Here is a 21,939-nt window from a genome sequence, read left to right as displayed (position 1 = left end):
TGCGAAACTTACGAGGAGGAGCGAGAGAGGAAGGAAAGAAAAACCCCATAGCTTCTTCCCGGGGCGTCGCGAAAGCAGGCGCTGACCCACCGCCTCCGGCTGCCGCGTTCCCGGTGCCCGCCGTGTCGGGGCAGCGCGGGACGCGGAGGCGGGCCTTCGGCATGTTACTTCGGGAGGAGAAATAACCCGAGCTGATGCAGGGCCCCTGTAGGATGTCAGGTGTCGTTTTGTTCCCCGCTGTATGCGCAGGTAGAGAGGAAGGAGGCTTACTCTGACTTTGAGAAAGCAGGTGGAAAAGTTTCATGTTTGGCAAGTTCTTGCCAGCCAAAGCTCGGGGAGAGCTGCTGGGAAAGAAGTTGAGCGCTTTGCTAAATAGTTGCACGTCACATGTTTTTATGTCTTTTGACAGTAACAGGCTCGGGTTTGTAGCTAAAGATGTCAGGTAAAACTTCATGGCCAAAGGGCTGGACCCGGGGAGTTGAGCTGCACAGAGAGATTTGGTGAGGTAACAGCAGCAGTTCTGCCAGGGAAATTTTAAAAAATGGTTTTCTTCTTGATGTCAGAATGAGGGTTGTGAAAGGAGAACAACGAAAGGGAATATCTGAGAAGAGGCCAATAGTGTTAGAAACAATTGAAGAAGAAAGTCTGGAGAGGAGAATAAAAAACGAAAAGGAGATACAGTGCTGAAAAAACACAGGGTAAAAAGATACCGCAAAAGCAGGCTTGGTTGTTAAAATGTCTTATTTAGTTAATGGGATGAAAGAGATGGTTAGTTGAAGTGAGCTATTTAGAAAAAGTCACTCCAGTAAGTGGCTAACTTAGAGATTCTTCTTTACAGTTTGACCAGCTCAGTACTATTTACATACTATTTGGCACATGCACAGTGGAAAATTCACTAGTATACTGGGAAGTAGTGGTAAAATTCACTGCATAACATCACTGAATATTTTCCTTGCTATTCAGCCAAACCTATTATTAAGTCATACTAAAAAAACGCAGTAGGAATGTGATTGACAGTGCATTAGTATTAAACACAAAACACTTCTCAGCAGATTCCTTATTTAAAACAGCAAAGTAATAGCCTTGGGGACAGTCAAGGTCCATTTCAGCCTGGTTAGTCAAAGTTGTGTACTATGGGGCCAATATTTATTATGGCATAAAAATAGTTTCAGGGCTGCTTTTTCTTGGTTAGCTAAACCTACTGCCACTTGTCTGAGGTGTTCTTATACTGGCAGAGGTATCAGCTTGTATCAGTAACATGATCCATATATTTTAAAAATTGTATATTCTTTATCAACTTTTTTTTTTCTTTTTGATGACAGGCTACATCACAACTGAAAATGAAACTAGGGTTCCTCTACCATTTTAAAAATTTTTGTGTGGCATCTTTGGTGGGGTGTTCATTTTAAAACTCCCTAAAGCACTGCCAGTTATTTCAGTAATACTGCAGTTGCACCCACAAACTGGATCACATATGAGCCTGTCGTGCTGCATATCGTATATGATACCCAGTTAAAAAAACCCAAACAGTGCTTACTAAGTGAAGATTATTATTATTGTGTGTAACAGCAGGTAACACGCAGATAGGCATGAAGACAACATTCTTTACCCAGTAAGCTTGCAAAGTAATCGGGGGTTGATCCAATCAGTATGTGTTGAAATTAAAGGAGGAATTCTCATGGATAGGATTGGATTAAGACAATAGTCTCATCTTCTCTCCCCTCTTCTTATAATGACTTTGAAAGAGAAAGTAAAGAATACTCATGGAAGAGCAGGAAAATGTGGCTTATACAGAAGAGGTAGTATAATGTACAAACAGCTGTACTTTTCTGGTAGCATGTCAATATGATTACACTTTTAAAAATTAACTTTTGTGAAAGTAATACTGAATGATATGTGGATATTTGTTCTTATGCAGGCAATACTGCTTTTACCATTCGCCATGACATATTGAACAAGTGCATACATGTTAAAAACTCGCGCATAGTGATAGATGACTGCAAGGAGACAAGTGAAGCTTTATGGAAATGGGTATCCCGGAATCGCCTCTTTCATCTGGGGTCCAAGCAGTGCCTGGGACTTGATATATTCACTAAATCACTGTCTCGCCTGAAAATGGTTGATTGTAACTCAGAACTAATGCTGTGGTGGCGATGTGCCGATGCTTCCATCCTTGGTGCATCTCAGTACAAGGTGACTGTCAAGAGTACCTATGTAACTGCAAGTATAAATGCAACAGACCAGTGGCGAAGCAACAGTTCCTCTGATGTTATATGTCAGTATCCTTACCATGGTAAGTTTGCACAGGGGTTTGGAGGATTTTTTTTTAAGAGCTTTTTGATGTATGTCTATGGCAGTAAATTCTTAAAATTAATCCTATGAAAAGACCAATCAGAAAAGCAATAGAAAGTTTTGCTGTAGAGAGATGCTGATATTCAAGTATGAAACTTGAACTGTTTTTAATAAAAAATAAATACGCACAACTGAAGAAGTTGTCTTACCAAGTGGCTTTCTTTCAGTTTAAATCCCCCTTCCCCTCCCCTCCCCCCCCCATATTTTAGTGAGAGCCTGTTTACAAAATATCAACCACCTTCTATCAGAACTGATGCTGTCCTCTTCACAGCAATACGAATTTCACTGTTAGTGGGATTTGAGGACATTTTCTTTGCTGGTAAGCTGTACAGTCACATTCAGTGCATGCTGCAAGCTTGCAGCCTGTTGGACTGTCAGGAACTATCCTTTTGGTTTGGTCTGGTAGTCTGTTCACTTGCCATGGAAGCCAGTCTCATCTGAAATCTCATGCTTGCTGGATGAAGTGGTGAAAACTTGCTTTACTTTAAGAGCAGAGTTTTCTTTGTATGTAAATTTTTTGAAGCGGTCAGTCTGAAGAGCCTAGCAGACTCCAGTTTGAAACATTTTCCCTCTCCTGTACGTGTTGATTCCTAGAGCCTTGTTCTGTAGTACTCGGTGCAAACCACCTGGCTTTCAACAGGACAATGTATTTAACCCTAACTTACCAGGAAGGGGGAAACAAGTTTCTGGTGTATTATCCCCACTCAGAAGAAAAAGTACAGAAAAATATTTTCCTCTCATTTCTTTCTGTTCTGATATTGCTGTATATTATCCATAACAACAAGGTACAGTGTTTTAAGACCACAAATGTGATTTTCATGCGTTTAACTTAACTATGTCTGGACATGCAGTAATACTGATTGCTGTCCTTTCCTCCCCTAGGCAACTTGCATCTACTTCTTTTATTTTATTTATTTCTTGCAGAGGTTTATACCAAAGATGGGAACTCCTATGGAAAACCCTGTCAGTTCCCCTTTCTGTATAATAAGATATGGCATCATGACTGCATTCAGGATGAAACACATACAGGTGGAAAATGGTGCGCCACATCTGAAGACTATACTCGTGATGGAAAATGGGGAATCTGCTTACAACCAGGCACGTTGGGTTTCTAAACAGATGTCCTAAAAGCGTTCTGTGACTTCATGTATGTATGGCTCCACCTTGGTGTAGCATGTTGCTGTTAAGCTGGGTAAAAGCAGGTCCCTTTTCTATTGCAGCATTGACAGAACAATCAGTGCACACTTACTCTGCAATATATGTGATTACCAATATAAAAATTGATAGAACTTCAATATTACGTTTTTTCTGTTGAAACTTTCATGGTGTTTCAGTACAGTTGTAGTTACAAGTACTTTCTGCTTCCTTTAAACAGAGGATGGTTGTCATGATACCTGGGAACATAATCCAGGGTCTGAAAGTTGCTACCAGTTTAATACCCAGTCTGCTCTTTCTTGGAAGGAAGCTTATATTTCATGTCAAAGGCAAGGGGGAGATTTACTTAGCATCCAGGATGCATCTGAATTAAGTTACATACAAGGTAGGTGTAATTATTCATGTCCCAATATCATGAAATCTTGACAAGTTAACATAGAGCGTAGACAGCATTTTAGTTTCTCTCAAAATTCTGGGTTAAAACTTGGTTGTACTTAAAATGCATTGGTGCTTTCATTTGTCTAGTAAAAATAAGCTGCTAATCTCACTTTAGAGGCTTTTAAAAAATTATCTGTGTGATTTCATTGTAGTCATGAGCTTTATATTTATAATGAGGATTAGTGTTATTATTTATTTATTATTATTTGTAATATTTATAATGAGGAATGTCCCCAAAATGTCAAATATGGGCCAGAATGGCAGTTAGTGTTTTAGCAGTATGTTACCCACTCGTTGCTATGAAATCGTCTTCACTGATGTTCGTTCTTGGAGGAACTGTCAGTGTGCCTTTGGGAATATAAAACCAAAGGACAAACATCTGAATGCATTGGAACTTGTGTGGGTGAATTCCTCCTCAGTTCAAGAAAGTTTGCATGTCTGATTATAGCAGCAATCTTTCTTTCTTCAAATGCATGTCTTTTCAGATCACATTTTTAGTTTAAAGGAGACCAATTAAGGATGAATATTTTATGCTAATTGTTTTCTTAAAAAAAAACCCAAAACTCTCCAGATAAGGATGACATCGCTGAGATCTTTTGGATTGGCTTAAGTCAACTGGACGTTTCTGGAGGTTGGCAGTGGTCAGATCACAAACCTTTGAATTTTCTCAACTGGCATCCAGGTAATGATGATACGGGTGGTATTAACAGTATCCACAACATTAATATTAATATTTTGCTTTGCCTTTTTTTTTTCTTCTTTTTTTTTTTTTTTTTTTTAAACAGTCCTGTCTGTTGGGCTTCTACAAAACAATCGTTATTAAATTTCTGTTAAAAATTCTGAAGCATCTTTTCCTCCTAGCCAATGAGTCTTTCTGTATTCATATATATTTATGGATTAGGTTAATAAGTCTCTAAAAAGCAAAAACTTAAAGTATCTTTGAGGTTTATTTTACTAGGGTATCTACAGCTTCCCTGGGTTATAAATTTCTCCTCCCACTGGCAGAAATGACAGGGCATTGACTTCCCTCAAATATTACAATTATTGGCGTATGTGTGAGGACTGACATGACTTAGAAGACTGACTTGTGTTTTAAAACTTCGAGGTTGCTTAATTTTGTGTCGAGGTGAAGGTGAATGAAGTATAAAACCTTTGCAAAACCTTTTTTAATTACTCCCAAGTTCCTACTAGAATTGGTGAGACTCTTGTTTGTTCAGAATTTTCAGTGTGTATTTGTAATATTCTCACAAATATTCCATGGATATGTCCTGGAGGAATAATAATCAGGAACATTGAAGCTAATATTGTTCTATCTTTCAAGGTGAATTTGACCTTTTTAAACAAATCCTATTTTTCTATGAGTTTCAGTTTCTAGAATAGTGCTGCAACATGAATTCTATGAAAAGATAAGAAATTGTTTCTCTTCCTCCTTTGAAAGCTTTACTAAGAAATTTCTATGAGATTTTCCAAAGATGATCTAGGTTTTGGAAAGGTTAAGGACTTTTCTGGTCTTGTACTGCTGGCTTCACCTTCTTCTGGAACTGTGATGACATTTTAGGACTGTAATGCAGAGCTGGAGACTAAACTACCCTGAGTTACAATGGTATAATTTAACCTTCAGTCATGGCAGACATACTAATGTCTACCCTCCTTGTGAAAAATACTTATGGTGTCTAACAGGAATTTTGCTAGCTGCAATTTGTACCTATTACTTGTTGCTCTTTCACTGTACACCTCTGAAAGGAGGCTGGCCCTGACTTTGTTGTACTGTCTCATGAAGAACTAAGATTCACTCTGAGCCTTTTGTATGTGACACTGAGCAAACCCAGTGCAGGGGAAAGGGGGTACTCTGCGTAGGACAGAGCTCAGGTTTGCACTGGGGCTCAAAGATAGAGAAAGCCAAAAAGTACATTGCAAAGGGGCTCAAAAGGAAGCTGAGAACTGCAAAAAAGGGTTCTCCTCTGTGATATTTTTAATTTGGGGCCTTTTCTCAAGTTAAGGTAAGAGTTATGGTTAGCATTGAGAGGAAGAGTGCAGAGCTGTGTTTGGAGTGGGGTGGGAAAGGGGCTGCCAAAGGAAACTGAGAGAAGCACAAAAGGTTCTCCCCTGAGATATTTCTAGTCTGGGAAAGTGCTCAGCAAAGCATTTGTTTTATTGTAAATAGAACATTCCTCCTGGTTCTATGATTAAACATTGGAAAAGAAGTCCTGATTCCTTGTTTCTGAAACTCTCTTACAAATAAAACTTTCTATGGGACCTGTGGTAGGACAGGTGCCTTCATTCAAAGCAAGTTACGTTCTTCAAATACAAGGGCCTGTACTATGCAAAGTATGTTATTTTTGCCTTGAAAAATAATAGGAAAAAAGCAACAGTCACTACCTTACTGTTTGATAACTTGTACTCTTTCTATTTGTTCCTTTCTATAGATACGCAGAGTTTGTCCCCACTGGATGGGACTAGTTGTGTGGTGATGATTGCTGCGTCAGGTCAGTGGCAAAGTTACCGTTGTGGGACTCCACTTCCATATATTTGCAAGAAGTCACTTAATGAAGTTCCAAGCCTCCCAGGTAGGACAGCTTGCATTTTTGTATGTTAATATGAGTGTAATGTTCACTTATGGAGTTTTTTGTGGTTTTTCTTTTTTTTCCCTTGTTTTTTGTGTCTTTTTTTTTTTTTTTTTTTTTTTTTCCCCATCCCTAAGACTTCTGAGGCATCTCTGCCAAAACACTTTCACAACAGCTTTGGGTTTTTACCAGAGCAGAAGCAAACTCTGTATCTTTGGTGTCAAGATGATGCATCACAAACAGCTTTCACTTTTTACACCTTTTTCATACACACATAAAGCATTTCTCAGCAGTGTGCTGCCCTTTTCAGCACGTTCTCCTCCATGGCTTGTGCCGCCTTTTATATGCTACTGAAAGTCTAGAACTGGTAGTAGCACCTTGAATCTTTTTCGTCTCACTCTTGGTGTCTATTGACATAAAATGGGACCTACCTGAGGCTTGGAGCAAACTCTGTTGAATTCAAATAGAAGTAGTTAAATGATATTTACTGTCTTTTGAACCAGGCCCAGAACTGAACTGGAAATCAGAGTGCAAGAGTTGGTACCTTGCCCCGTCTGTAATCTTTATTGGATCCATAAAAACTTTTACAAGAATACTTATTCTCTCCTCCCTCTACAAACATGCATACAGTCCTTCAGTTTTTACAGTGTAGCTGTGACATATAACTGCTTCCATGCTTTCGGCCATTTGCCTACACCTGGATGTCCAACCCTTCCTATATACATGGCCTGTTCTTCCATGTGTGTTTTGGCCTGTCTAAGTTTCCAGGGCTCATGCTTGTGGGGCTCTTGTGTGAAAATTTTTACTGGAAGGTGATTGTCCTTGGATGAGGGGGAGGACTAAAGAATAATAGGGATGAAGCTGTGTTGTGGAGGTGGAAAGTGTCATGGATTGTCTCTGGCTAAGGCACATTCTTTGCAGCTCCGCTGGGAGAGGTATGTGCCTTTGAGGGAAGACAATAATAAGCAGTTTAAATTTAATTAAACTGGCTGAAATTTTTTAATGATCCCTGAAAATTAGTTGTGATTAACCATCCTTATCCATTCTGTATCTTCTCAGTGGTGTATGTGAAGCTGTTGTACTGCAATGAAGTAACTTGATTTGCCTTTAATTGCTTTTGAAATCTTGCGTACAGTTACTTCTGAACATTTTGCTTGCACTAAGAGCAGCTTAATGTAATGCATTCCAGCTTTTTACTTTCATTCCCACTTTTTTTCTCCTTCTGCCTACTTTGTGGCCCCAAAATATTATGAATCTCCATAATGCTGCTCAGTCATTTCTATTTGCTTGACTAAACCATGACCCTTTCTTAAAACATAAGCCCTGAAGAGATGTGAACATGTTCTGATTGCTGCATTCTAGCTGTATTCAAGGTGCTTGCAGATTTAAAACATGAAGAAAATGCCAACCCATTGCACTAGCCAGTGTAAACCAAAAGCCTCTAATGCTGTTTCTCCTCAGTGTTTTGGAGACACTTGGATACTCGGTGTGATTCAGGCTGGCTTCCCCACAACGGCTTTTGCTACATGCTGATAAATGACGGGGCATCTTGGAGTACAGCAGATGAGTTGTGCAAGACAAATAAGAGTAATCTCATCAGCATACACTCATTAGCAGATGTTGAACTGGTTGTTACAAAGCTTCATAATGGTGAGTTGGGATAACTTTAAAGGTCAAGCAGCAAGTGCTGCACATCATAAATTACAAACCACTTTTCATGTTCTAGCATATGATTGTCATAACCTCTAGCTTTTAAATGAGGGTCCTGATGCTGGGCTTGTACCCAGGCCGGTACTGAGAGGTGTTGTTCAGGTCCAGGCCTTCTGTGTTAGTGCTTGTTTTGTTTTGATCTATTTCAATTTATTTATTTATTTACAGGGCTAACCTACTTCTAGTTGCCTGGTACCTGGTCTTTAATTTTCTTACTGTCTTATGATTTCATCTGCACTCTAAAACTTAAATTTGGTTGAGCTTTTTTTGGTTGTGTATTCATTATTTCTGTTGGATTTTTTAATTCCTGTTTGCTGCCTTCGCTGTGAAACTTACTCATATTTATGAATTTAAGTTAAGAAACAAGATAAGAATATACATTGTACTTGTCTCAAATCCCCTTTCTCACTGCAAGGAAAAGATTGGCATTTATGCTGTGCAGCATAATGATAAAATCCTAATGTTGCTGATTTTGCATTCCTTTCCAATTAGTTTGAACATTATTTTAAAACTACAGTGTTGTCCTAATTCTAAATTACAGATGCTAAAGAAGAAATGTGGATGGGTCTCAGGAATGAAGATGTACCAACCTTGTTCAAATGGTCAGATCATTCAGCTGTGGTGTTTACATATTGGGATCAGAATGAACCAAAAGTTCCTTTTAACAGCACTCCTAACTGTGTGTCATACTCAGGCGAGGTAGGAATACAGTGTTGGGTTTTTTAGGTTTTTTCCCATCGTAGTAGAGTTAACATTGATGTGTGTGAAAGTCAGAGGGGAGCAAAGCTGATAACTAATTTTTTTTTTAATTGATCTTTAAAATACAGATGATAATTATTTGACAAGCAGATTTCTTAAAATTATTTAGCTGACACTTGGTAGCTGTGTATTGCAGGGAATGGAAGAAATTGCTCACAGCTCTGAGACTGTTGGCCACCCAGTTATCCTTGTCACTCTGCATTTTTGTTTCCTTGTCTGTGGTAGAGAGCTAGGAAGGAGGTGGGACAAACTATTGAAAGGAAAACCTGGCTTCAGTCACATCCAGGACCAATTTGGGCCATCGTATCAGAGGATGGGTAGTGAATTACTTTGGTAAGAGAGGACAGACATTGGGCAGATACTGTACAGAAGAAGCAAGGGGAGGGTGGAGGAAAGAGGACAAAAAGGTGGAGTGGAAAGTGAAGCAGGCTGTATCCGATATCGCAGATTTAGTAGAAAACTGAGGCAAGCATCTGCCTGCTGGCAGTGGAACTTACCTGCCCAGTAACTCTGAGGTGCCTTCTCCCCACCTCTGCAGTAAACTGAGCACACTACTGTATCCATTCCCTTCCTGATCTGAGGGAGTTGACATCACCCTGGCCTTCTCTTCCTTTTTCAGATATGGTCCAGAATCCTCCCATCTCCACGTTTGTCAACTTTCTCTCTTCCTTCCAAACTTGCACCTATGCATATAATTCAGGGCATCCCATCCTGAGTATTTTTGCTATAGGCATTTTGGCTTTCCCTGCATGAAAACTCAGCCCTGCACTATGGAATTTGACATACTTTAGAATTTTTTAAATGCTTTTTTTGGTCTTTCCTTCTCACAGCTGGGACAGTGGAGAGTCAAATCCTGTGAAGAAAAATTGAAATATGTGTGCAAGAAAAAAGGAGAGATTTTGAATGAAACAAAATCAGATAAAAGTTGTTCATTAGAAGAGGTAATAAGAAGTTTGTACTTTTCTTTACCTTCACTTGATTCAGAAACCTGCTTAAAATCACTTACTTGCTCTCCTTCGCATTTCCTTCTTGCTTGAACAATAAAATCTCTGGAACATATTAGATGAAAAAGGATGAAAAAAGATGAAAAAATTACATAGCATGAGCCAAAATTCAGATTTTCCTAAGCAAGTTCTGGATGTGTTACCAGTCTTTTCATTGATGGAATATATTATGAGCTTCGACTAAGGAGATGTTGTGTTTTATTAGTTTGTTTGAAAAAAATTGCTTTTACTAGATATGTTATTGCTAGTGGCATTTTTTCTGTGGGTTTTGCTTTAAGTATGTTTTAAGATTTAGGATAAGCACTTTGCAACATAAGGTTATACAGAGATTGATAATTGAGATTAGGTTTCTATTACAATTGGCTTTCATTTTTGTTCTTTGACTTGAATAAATGTGGGGAAGCTCTTGTTTCATTGAGGGTTTTTTTTGGGGGGGGGGTTTGTTGTTTGTTTGTTAACATGTTACAGCATAAATAAAGCTTGTAAAGTCTTTTCTGTTTTGAAAAATCTTGGGATGGTATTAGTAGCTTCAGAGTTCTTTGGTTCAGTTTTGTGGGACACATTGCCTGCAACAGGAGAGATGTTTGCTCCTCATCTTTCTGCGCAACCTTGGGGTATTTTTACTCTGTCTCTTCAGAGAGTGACAGCATGTAGAGTTACAGCTTTCTGTGCTGTTCAGGCACCAGTGGCATTGGTAGGCTAGCAAAGAGGTAACACGTTAATGTTCCTTAGAATTTCAATGTAAATATAGGGGAAAAGATTTGAATAATAGAGAAATTTTGTAAGTTCACACATTTTCAATATAAAACTTTTTTTTGCAGAAGTAAAGAAACATGAGTAATTCCCTCGTATTATCCCTCTGTTTGAATCCTGGTGTTGATAGAACAGCATGAAAACTCCTATTGTTTTGAATGGGTCTAGGCTGTCACCCTTGTGTTTTCTATCTCTGAATGCATGTAGTGGTCAGAAGACTTTGTACAGTCAAGCTGAAACAGTGGTGCATTTTATTCTTGTGGTTGAATTATTTCTTAAAACCATGAATCTGAGAGTTGATGGTACAGGACCTTGTATGCTACACACTGCATTTCTTTCTTGTGTAGCTGTGCCAGCTTGGGGGTACCAACCAATGTTAGCAATTATTTATTTTCACCTGTTGATAATACCTAAATTAAGTTGTAATGTATATTTACAATTTAATTACAACCTACAACAAATTAGGTTGTAATGTAATGTTTGTTGTTCTCTAACCAGGGGTGGGAGAGACATGGAAACTACTGTTACAAGATCTATAAAATGGAAGTTTCATTTGGAGTACAGTGCAATCTTACAGTGATGAACAGGTAAAGCACATCTCTGTAATTTATGGGCATGTTTTACAGTATGATCCTAGAGATACAGTCAGAGATTAAAACCTCTGTATGCTAACTAGTGGTTTATAAAGAGAAAACAGAATTGCTTTCGCAAATAGCTAGCAAACTGTGTTTTCCATGGTGTGACAATGGTAAACCTACAATGTAAAACCTTCTTGGAAGTATGTAAATTCCCAGCCTGCTGACCCTATGCTGAATAGTGGACTGCCTGGACGACCACTTGAACTAACTCATGTAATAGTATGCCTGGTTTTCAAACTGTCTCAGTAGTTCTCAGTATCTTTCAAATATTGACTCAAAGTATCTGTGAATTTTCAGATTTGAACAAGAATTTATAAACAGTCTAATAAGAAAACACACCAAAGTTGAAGAAAAATACTTCTGGACTGGTTTGCAGGATATTAGGCAATCAGGAATATATTCCTGGGGTACAGTGGATGGGGAAAAAACTGAAGCTGTGACATACACTAACTGGAATTCCTTGCAACCAGGTAAATTTAACAAAAAAGATACATAAAAATACTATTATCTTATATTGAGCAAGCATTGGAGTACCATGTTACAGAAGTCTAAGCATGAAGTAAGATAGTTATTCAGAAATACATGGATGTTTTTTGGACAGCCAGCCAATAGTTTTAAATATGTCTTTGGCTTAAATCTTAGAGTTTTCAGGAGGATGTGTGGCCATGCCCAGTGGAAAGTATCTTGGAAGGTGGGAAACTAAGGACTGTAAAACCACTAAAGCATTTTCTATCTGCAAAAAATACATTGGGCTGCCCAAGAAGCCAGAAGTACTCCCAAAGCCGACTGATCCGTGTCCCCCTGGGTGGCACAATGGGTCTGGCCTTGCATGCTACAAGGTAAAATGTTATTCCTATTAGATGTTAATTGTTCATTACTGTCTTGCAGTAAGTGTGTGATTAACCATTTTGTGGCTTATAGCTGCTCTGCAGAGTATTTCAAAGATGGGAGGAGGAATTCACGTTGGCTAAGGTTGACTGCCTCCAAATATATTCTCATGTGTCATCCTCTGCTGATTCCTGAAAAATGCAGTGTGCCTTTTCCTGCTCGTTCTGTGGCCAGCTGAGTGGGGTGGCAGCATTTGCCCTGTGCTACCGACTTGGGAGCCTGGTGCTGACAGAGGGTGCCACATCTGTGTCCTAGCCTGTCTACCATCATCTGGCATCCAGAGACACCTAAATAAGTGTCCTTTCCTTGTCCTTTTCCTCCCCCTCTTAAGAGTGTGAATAGGAGAGGTGGGATTTTCTCTGATTTGAATATGGATATCAAACATTATAAAAAAAGTGTAGCCTCAGCTGTATTTTACTGGTTTTGAAGTAAATAGTGGAAGTAAGCAGCCATACTGTTCGCTGGAGTGACTTTAACAGGTTTGTATGTAGAAATGCAGGTTTTCCCCCTTCTATTAGCAATCAAATCAAGTTAAAACTGAGGCTGTTTATTAGATTGTTTATTCATTATTTCTGGACTCTGTCTGCAATGAACTGTCTTGTAAACGGCTCATGTAGCAAAGAGGGAAAACCCGGCTTCAATAACAAGGCTGTGGCCAAGAGTCCCATAATGATGGGTCTAGCTAATGTGCATCATAGCTGTCCCATAGCTGATGGGATGTGACAGCTGGCAGTTTCTCCAAAACTTGTTGACCAAGTGTAGCATGTCTGTGCATGATCTAGCTGATGGGAATTGGCTTGGACTGAAGTCAAAGGGATCAAGTGAACATATTAGCTGAGCGGTGTGAGTCAAATATGCATCTCTGATACATACAGGTAGCAAAAGGCTTACTCAAGAACTTTCTTCACCTGTAGAACCCAAATAGGCCTTGTTTCAGTGAACATTGGGCTTTGCAGTTCACTACAAATTTGAAAGAACAACATCCCTTGAAACCTCTAATTTGGCTTGCAGTTTTGGTATGAGCTGGGTACTTTCTTTACTTTCTGATAAAGAAAAACAAAGTCTGCCATATGGAATATGTTGCTTTGAAACAAATTTTGTGAGCTAAACAGCTGTTGTCAAACAAACTGAAAAGAAATAAAATAATTAAGAAGTCGAGCTCTCTCCCTATGGAAATGCCACTTATATGGTGGCCATATTTTAGTAGTGTGGAGTGTTTTAAAAAGGCTGTCACTTGTGTCATTTTCTACTCTGATGTTTGGCTGTTGTGAAGTTCTTCCACAGTGAACGAGTGCTACGAACCAGGACATGGGAAGAGGCAGAAAGGTTCTGTGAAGCACTTGGAGGCCATCTGCCTAGTTTTAGTCACTCAGAAGAAATCAAGGTGCTTCATTCTATCCTGAGAAAAATAATCAGGTAACAAACTAGCCATGTGCTAAAATTTTGATTTCAGTCGCGTTCTGCAGTAGATCGCAAAAGCTGCTGCTGATCCCAAATGGCAAGTGTGAGCTGTTGTTCGACGACTGTCTTTCCCACAGTAAAACCAGCTAGATATGGCATTTGAACTGTTGGTCATGTCGCTGCCTTCCTGGAAAATGTCAAGGGAGTATAGCTTGGGCAAATGTTTCCCATTGCTGGAGGGAGCACAGGAAAAGAGAGATTTGCTTTGAGCGTCTTCCATTACATGAATTTAAGTCTGTGTTGTTATAATAAGTGTTCCTTTCTCTGTACTGCGTTTTGGCACAACTAGATAATAGTTGTTCCTATTATTTACTGAAAGGTTATTTAGAGATGAGTTGTTACTGAGTTTTTCAGATAAGTCTCATCTTTATTCATTAAATGCTTCCTGGCTAAACTGGGTGCTGTTTTTTGAAAATGTGAATAATGTGATGTCCAGCAATCTAGTTGGTTCAGATCCCATTTTGCGTAACTGCAATAACACTGTATGCGCGTTAGGTGGGTGTGTTGAGGTTTCTGATACCAGCAAATTTGTGCTACATAATTTATGAGTTTAAGGCTCTATTTTTAATCAAAGGAACTGTCACTGCAAAGCTTTATTAGGTATTGGTGTGATGTCAGATCCTTGTGTAATAATGTTGTTGGTTTTTTTTTTTTTTTTGATTGGCAGCATGGTTTTTTCAGAACTTTTGCCAGCTTAAACTCAAATTCTGCCAGTATATGATTAAATTTTTTCATCAACAAACTAAATCAGGGTTATTTCAGAAGCTGCTAACATACAACGCTGATTAAATTTTGAAACTTGATGACTGAAGAGATGCCTTCTTGAAAGCCTAGTGGACTTTTTTTAGAACCGCACAAGTCATGAAAATTACTCAATGTTTATGCTAATAAGAGACGAAAACAAACTTGTATGCTCTATATATAGATGGTTTAGCTTGTATAAAAGCCACTCGTGATTCCTTACTAAAGTGACTAAAGTCCATGAAATAAAAATCAGTGTACAAATCATTTTTACCTATATATTTTATTATACTGTTTTGCGATTACAAATTTTTGTTTTAATGTACCTAATCTACTATGAAACATGAATAGAGAAATAACTTATTTTATTTTCCTACAAGTACTTCCAACTACTTTTCAGGTTGCAGACCATCTGAGGTATTAATTATAGTTAATAGGGTTTTTTTGTTAGGAGTTTAAAGGTGGAGACTTCTTCTGTCTTTCCAGAAAGTCAGCTGACACACAATGCTACTGCAGTTCCCATATTTCAGAAAACTTGAACTTAGCCTGCAAGAATTATTATTCTACTAGAACTTAAATAAGGAGTGATATGTTGAGCCCAGTATAAATTGACTTTGCAGTCAGTGTTGCAGTCAGTGTTGCAGTCACTGCATGTGGCAGATACAACCCAAACCACAGTATTTTCATATGCGTTAACCCCTTTTCAAGCATTGTAGAACTTCCTGAACAGGAATACTGCATATTTGATATTGCCTGATGTCTTCTAAATGATGTTTGTTTTTTCAGATAACGAATTACTCAGAGGTCATGATTATATTAAGTATTTTGGAGATCAAGAGCCAAGGGTAACTTGTCTGAAAATAAGCTCATTTGAGAAAGGAGAGAAGAAACCAAATGAATTATTTCACCAAGAAAAATTATTTAGGTAGATGAGAGAAATCATCATAAGATAGTGTGATTAGCTGCTGGACTGCACTGGCATGCAGTTTGTCCGTGTTCCTTGCATTTACTCAGTGCAAACTCTGACCTAAACTGTTCATTCAGTGCACTCATTTCAGTTTGGGGAAGGAGCCACACCTTGGCCTTTTTGGTTTTGGGATTTTTCCCCTAGCACAGTTTCCTGGTGACTCATTGAGAACTGTTTGTTTTTTAAACACTAGCAAAAGTCAGTTTGGTTCACCAGGAAAAGGGCAGATTGTCTAGTCCATTCTGTTCCTTACTCCGATTCCACCTTGGAGGCAAATAAGAGCTAAAACTGCTCCAGCCAAGTTGGGCGATTGCCATTGGAAAGGAAAATAAAATTTGCCTGCCAACCTTCCCATGTCTTGGAGAAACAGGAGATAACCTTTTTTCACTCTGAGGGACATGATACAGGCAGAACAGATCTGGTTTAGTTGCTTCCATTCTTTTAGGATTGTGTTTGTGAGCATTCCGCAGCTTACAGCTTGCGGCATCACTGGACACAAGGAAAGTAACAGCTTGGATTGGTTATAAATCACATTTCAATGAGGACACCTTGCTGGAAAGAAATCAGTTGCCTCTTATACGTACAGCTCTGCTGCTGCAGTTGTTCTGAATCTAGAGAGCCTCTTTCTGAGGCTTGAGTTTGAGTTTCCAAGAGAAAACTTACCTTAACACACTGGCCAAAACAGCAATAAAGCTGAACTGGTCTTCTGCTAAAGAATGTGTGATTAGCAGGGTGGAGGTTTAAGTAGTGGCAGTAGCGTGTTGCAGGGGTCAAATGGCTTTCATACATACTATTAGGCCAGCACTGCCTAGGTTTAAATGGTGCCTTAAATTGCACCATTAGGGAGTTGGCCCAGAAGTACATGTTACGTTGTGTCAAGAACTAGGTTGAACTACAAGCCACTGTAACTTCAGTTATGCTCTTTATCCTGTATTGGAGCTGACATAAGGGACAGGAAAAAAAATACCTTTTTCTATTTCAGCAGTTAGAATGTGACTGTAGAAAAAGTACTGATTTATATTCCCTTCACATTAATCTAAACTATATTTATCCACTCCTGTATGACACTGACTTTTATGAAGTTTTAGTTCTGTGTGAGAGAAAAGCCACCGGTATTCCGCAGGGATTGCTGGGGATTTAGGATCTTTCATTGTTAATCAGTATGGAGTTCATTGTAAAGCACAAATTACACCCATTTTTTTTGGTTTAAAACTCAGCATCATCTAGGTTTTAGAGGCGGTTCCAGGAATGTAGCTCAAAGAATACTCCGTCAGTGACAAATCCATTTTGATAGCAGTTCATAGGATGGATTTTAAATGCTTTGCAATGAGAAGGCAGACACCTGAAGTACAAGCAAATTCCTTGCTGCGGGCTTAGTTGCAAAAGAGTCTTAATTCATATTTTTCTTAAATAGTTGATGTAATTCTTTTCTGTGATGGCATGATAGTATAATTTCAGACGGTTATCAAAAGGCTCTAGTTAAGCTTCAAAGTGCTGTGGAGGATAGTCTAGCAGTTACTGATTTGCTCATGGTCATGGCTGAACACTTCCAAAAGAACCAAAAAATGTGCATTCATGTGTAAATGCCCAGTCAGCTGGAAAACATTGTAACTTTTGTAGGCCTGTAATTGTAAATTGGGAGATAAGCTGGAGAAATTCTTGACTTGACATACTTTTAACTTTTTTTTTAATTATTTCTTTTTTCATTACATAAAAGCCAAATATAGGTTGAAAGACTTTGAAAAATGGCAGTAGTTCCTCAGATAATTACTGCACATCCTTTTGAAATGAGTGTCTCAAGTTTTCTTTTTAGCAGATACTCCTCTGTGATGATCAATTGCTTAATCTGCACTAAGCCTGTAGGTGATGATTTGCAGAGGAGGGTTAAGCAATGTCTGATTCATAATTGGAAAGAACAGTCAGAAAAATTAAATCCTAAAGGCAGATTGTCAAAAGCCACATAGCTGCTTGACAGCTGTGAATGTTTGGCTCACAGTTTTCCCTCTGGAGTGATATGGGGCATTTAGACTCTTTAAAGGCTCCTTAGTGGTATTATTAAAAGCCAGATGGCTATTCACTGTGATAAGATCACAGCAGTGTGATCACACTGTCACAGCAATGTCAGAAAATTAATACTGGAGTTGAGAGAAAAAAAAAAGATACGTTGGTTGATGCTTTTCTTTCAATGGGAACCCTACTAAATAAAATGTTGTTGCCCTTCTCATACTCTGGCTAAGATGGTGTTTGTTGGTGTTGCACTGTCAGCCATGTCAGGCTCAATTTAGCTTCTCTATGGTAGTACGTGTGGAAAGGCAGTGGCACAGTCTTGCCAAAGAATTTCTTAACATTACACCTTGATTTCATAACACTGCTTATGCAGGTAAGCCTGGGTCTGGGTCTGTCCCTCCATGTAATAACATTATTTTCATAAACTTTCCAAGTTCTGTGTTAAAATCACTTTAGATTTGTCAGCACTTTTTTTTGGGATCTTTTTCGGAACTCTGACCTCTGCTGGTCAGACATCTCTTTCCAGTTTTGAGCCTAGATTTATTTCTGAGTTGTGGTTCCTTCTTTTTACTATAAATAGCTTCTCTTCTTGGGGGTTTAATCTTCTAATATATTGTAAAGAATAATTTCATCCTTTCCCTGTCTATCTTTGTCAATGTTAGACAAGAAAATGCTTAACCCTTGTTAATAACCTAAACTCTTAATTTCCTCAAATATTCTGTATTCCTTCTCTGTATTTGCTACTACATGAATTTATGGAATAGTACTTCTGATAGAGTTTTACAAGAGCACTGTATGGTGGCATCAATGTTTGACTATCACCGTCAGACCACTTGGATCAGAGTGTGTTTTCCACAGGTCTGTTGCAGTAGGGTTTCATGTAGTCTGTGATTTCATAGAAAATAGTCAGGGTCTGCTACTTCCAACTGAAACCATCATTCAGTAAAGTATCTATTGCCTTTCTTGGGCAGCATAGCAGACTGGGTTGAATTCTTGTAAAACTTCATTGTGTAGCACAAAATTGATGCTCTGAGAAGGAGAGATTGCAATACAGAACTAACCTTGCAGTTTGACCAGCACATATTTCATGGTGTTATACTATCTATAACACAATATATAGTATCATAAGCAGTAGTTAAAGAGTATGGTAAATGCTGATATTGCAGATTTAAGAATTTACATTGTAAACTCATTTTTGTGGGCAACTTTGTATCTTGGAGCATAGCTGAAATTTTGAATTTAAGCATGCCCTGCTTATAATAAACGAAAAAGTAAAATCGAGGAAAAAAAAATACAGTTCTGATTGTAGTCCTGTAAAGTGGGATGAATTATCTACTGCCATTCTTTTATGTAAGCATTGGAGTCAGTGGTGTTATGTGCTCATTTATTTCTATGCCTCTTTTATGAAGGTATAGAATTGGAATACATGCCCATGCTTGGTTTATTTATGTCACTGACAAATTTGAGAGGAATACGAAGCCAGTTATTCTGTATGAGTAGTTTTCGTGTGGTTTGAGGAAGAGTACATTTGAGCTGATGGTGTATAGAGAGATGACCCGAGATGGACAAGAGAAAGAAGCAAGACAGATACTGTGTGTGTGATTCTGGATGAAAAGTGTAGAAAAGAAACCTTTATATCAAGTGACAACTAATGAAGTGGTGATGCAGTGGACAAAGGAATTACGCAATTTACTTAGTTTTATTCTGTGCTCAGGGAATGACAACGTACAGATCTTCTTAAAGAAAAGTATAGAAGAGGTTCTAGCCCTTAACACCCATTTTTAATTTGAACTGCTGCAACTTGGAGTAGTAAACCTCTGGTTTTGCTGCTTGATCCTAAGTAATACTGTCAGTCCTTCTATTAAATCAGCTGAACCATATACTTGGTTTAAGATTTTTTTTCTTGTTTATTTACAGCAATGACAGATGGGTATGGATTGGAATGAATAAGAGGAGTCCAGATTCTCTGGGAACCTGGCAATGGAGTGATGATAAACCCGTAAGTTAACTTCTAACCAGGAAACATCATGTCCTGGTTTGTTTCAGCTTGGACTGTAAATTGGTAAATATTTTAATTAAAATACGGTAGATCCTCCAACAGGTGAATAATTCAAACAAAGATTGTGCACTTAAGAGCTGCCATGCAAGCAGATTTCCAGTTAAAAACGTATCTTTAATAAGGTTGACCCGATTTCTGTCTCTATTGCATTAAAATATCTTAACAGAAATATAGTAGGAAACAAAATAACTTCAATGCCACCACAGAGGGAAGGGTTTATCGGTTTGTCTCCTTGATAGGTCAGGCTGCTCCAAAGTTACCTTCCTTACTGTAATTGATTTATTTGCCTGAAATTGTGAGTTCCCCCCAGGTAACAGGTTCACAGACTCAAAACTGATCCAGTAACTGCCATGTAACACGTATTTTAATAGTAATAAATATAGTGGGATCCTAGATTTCAGTGGTTGTCTCTGGGGATAACTGTTGCAAAAACAGCCATGAAGTAATGCTTCTTTCATCCTCTCCATCTGATAGGTAACCAGTGTTGTTATGCCACTCGATTATCTGGAAGATGAATATGATACAAGAGACTGTGCTGCATTAAAGGTTAGTTTCAAGGTTTTTAATAACAGTGTGCATGTTTTTACATGGAAGTACTTGGAAAAAAAAATTTTTGCCAGCCAGATACTGAATTTAGGTTGACTGCCTACATGTTTTCTTTGCATAGTGAAAAAGTTGCCAGTGTTCCCTTTACCAGTATACACCTATTATAAATTTTTCCTTATTTGACCAGGTTTTTTTACAAACCAAGTTCTGTGATTAATGATAAACTTTCGTAAGACTTCTTTTGAACCACAGAATATTTTGGTAACAATGATGTTCTCTGTTGCATAATGCCGTACTATGTATCTCTTGTATATTACACTTAAGGATGCGAAGTAGAGTCTAAAAAAGCAAACAGTGCCCTACCAGTAACTTTTTCTGTACTGCAAATTAAGAAAATGTTTGAAACCTAAAGTAGGTGATTGCAGTAGCTAGGATAGAGTGTGTGTTTGTGTTTGTTGATGTTGGTTGATGAGAAATCAACATGAGCAGGCAGTGTGCACTCGCAGCCCAGAAAGCCAGCCATATCCTCGGCTGCATCAAAAGAAGCGCGACCAGCAGGTCGAAGGAGGTGATCCTGCCCCTCCACTCTGCTCTCGCGAGACCTCACTTTTTTGTGTCCTCAACATAAAAAGGACATGGAGCTGCTGGAGCAAGTCCAGAGGAAGGCCACAAGGATGATTAGAGGGCTGGAGCACCTTTGTTATGAAGACAGGCTGAAAATGTGGGGGCTTTTCAGCCTGGAGAAGACAAGGCTGCATGGAGACCTCATAGCAGCCTTCCAGTATCTGAAGGGGGCCTACAAGGATGCTGGGGAGGGACTCTTCGTTAGGGACTGTAGTGGTAGGACAAGGAGTAATGGGTTCAAACTTACACAGGGGAAGTTCAGATTAGATATAAGGAAGAAGTTCTTTACAGTGAGGGTGGTGAGGCACTGGAATGGGTTGCCCAAGGGAGTTGTGAATGCTCCAACCCTGGAGGTGTTCAAGGCCAGGTTGGACAAAGCCTTGGATGACATAGTTTAGTGTGTGGTGTCCCTGCTCATGGCAGGGGGTTTGGAACTAGATGATCTTAAGGTCCTTTCCAACCCTATCTATTCCGTGATTCTATTGTATGTATTTCCTTATTTTCTTTTTTAAGTGCACTGTCAGTTTTTAATCAAAATGTCAGGCCTCTGGTTTATTCCTATTTATCTTCTTCATCGCTTAATTTAGGCTTGATAGTTTGAATTTTAAAATGACCTATAACTTTTATGAATCATGTGACTTTTTGTAAGATCATTCCAATACCATTTCTTTTAACTTAATTAGAACCACCTCTGTTGTTAGGATTTACTGGAAGAAAGGGTAGTTGCATCCCTTTGCTTCTGTTCACAGACATTTCCCCTTGTTCTGTTCTGCTTTGTTCACGACACCAGGCCAAGAAGCTGTCAGCATTAAGCTACTGAAAATTCTAGAGAAGAGGAGAGCAGTTTGAAGGGGATGCTGTGAATATAGTAACCTCCCTCACCTACCTGTTAGGTATAGACATGTTCTTTCACTAGGTGATAGAAAATTCTCCTTATTGGAGAGATCACCAAGAGTTGATACCAGATTTTAAGCTTGATCATAAGATATAATCTTAAATAGGAAATATTATTTCTCTGCCAGTTCAGATGGTTTCTTCTTTTGAGCAGACATGAGAATAATTTCAGGACAACAAATAGCAACAGATAATTCAAAAATAAGCATCAATGAGACTGTGTGGTGCAAAAAACCCCAAAGAAACAACATTGTAAGAAGAGACTTGTGTGTTTAGACTGACCTTAAGACCTTTACCTAAATGCTTCACAAGCTTGGCTAGCATGGGGGATTATAGTTGAAGTGTTACAGTTGTATCTGCTCATTTTTTGCAAAATAAG

General features: G+C 38.6%; 1 protein-coding gene across 1 annotated transcript in view; it reads left to right on the top strand.

Moving 5' to 3' along the window:
* Nucleotides 1-564: 564 nt before the first annotated feature.
* The window catches only part of LY75 (lymphocyte antigen 75), a gene marked incomplete at its 3' end in the record, with an annotated part of 39,227 nt that continues 17,852 nt past the window's right edge, over nt 565-21,939 (top strand). Inside the window, exons 1-15 of the mRNA XM_010019103.1 lie at nt 565-643; nt 1,919-2,293; nt 3,277-3,450; nt 3,728-3,892; nt 4,517-4,627; nt 6,372-6,512; nt 7,971-8,159; nt 8,761-8,918; nt 9,809-9,919; nt 11,234-11,322; nt 11,671-11,843; nt 12,016-12,212; nt 13,535-13,677; nt 19,355-19,436; nt 19,971-20,042. Of these exons, the coding sequence (XP_010017405.1) occupies nt 565-643; nt 1,919-2,293; nt 3,277-3,450; nt 3,728-3,892; nt 4,517-4,627; nt 6,372-6,512; nt 7,971-8,159; nt 8,761-8,918; nt 9,809-9,919; nt 11,234-11,322; nt 11,671-11,843; nt 12,016-12,212; nt 13,535-13,677; nt 19,355-19,436; nt 19,971-20,042 (2,259 nt within the window). The remainder of the gene's footprint in view (nt 644-1,918; nt 2,294-3,276; nt 3,451-3,727; nt 3,893-4,516; nt 4,628-6,371; nt 6,513-7,970; nt 8,160-8,760; nt 8,919-9,808; nt 9,920-11,233; nt 11,323-11,670; nt 11,844-12,015; nt 12,213-13,534; nt 13,678-19,354; nt 19,437-19,970; nt 20,043-21,939) is intronic.

This window comes from Nestor notabilis, unplaced genomic scaffold (genome assembly GCF_000696875.1).
Source record: "Nestor notabilis isolate BGI_N333 unplaced genomic scaffold, ASM69687v1 scaffold16467, whole genome shotgun sequence".
NCBI classification, from domain to species: Eukaryota; Metazoa; Chordata; class Aves; order Psittaciformes; family Psittacidae; genus Nestor; species Nestor notabilis.
Note: the sequence above shows the minus strand (reverse complement) of the source record. Positions and strands in the feature narration are given on the sequence as shown.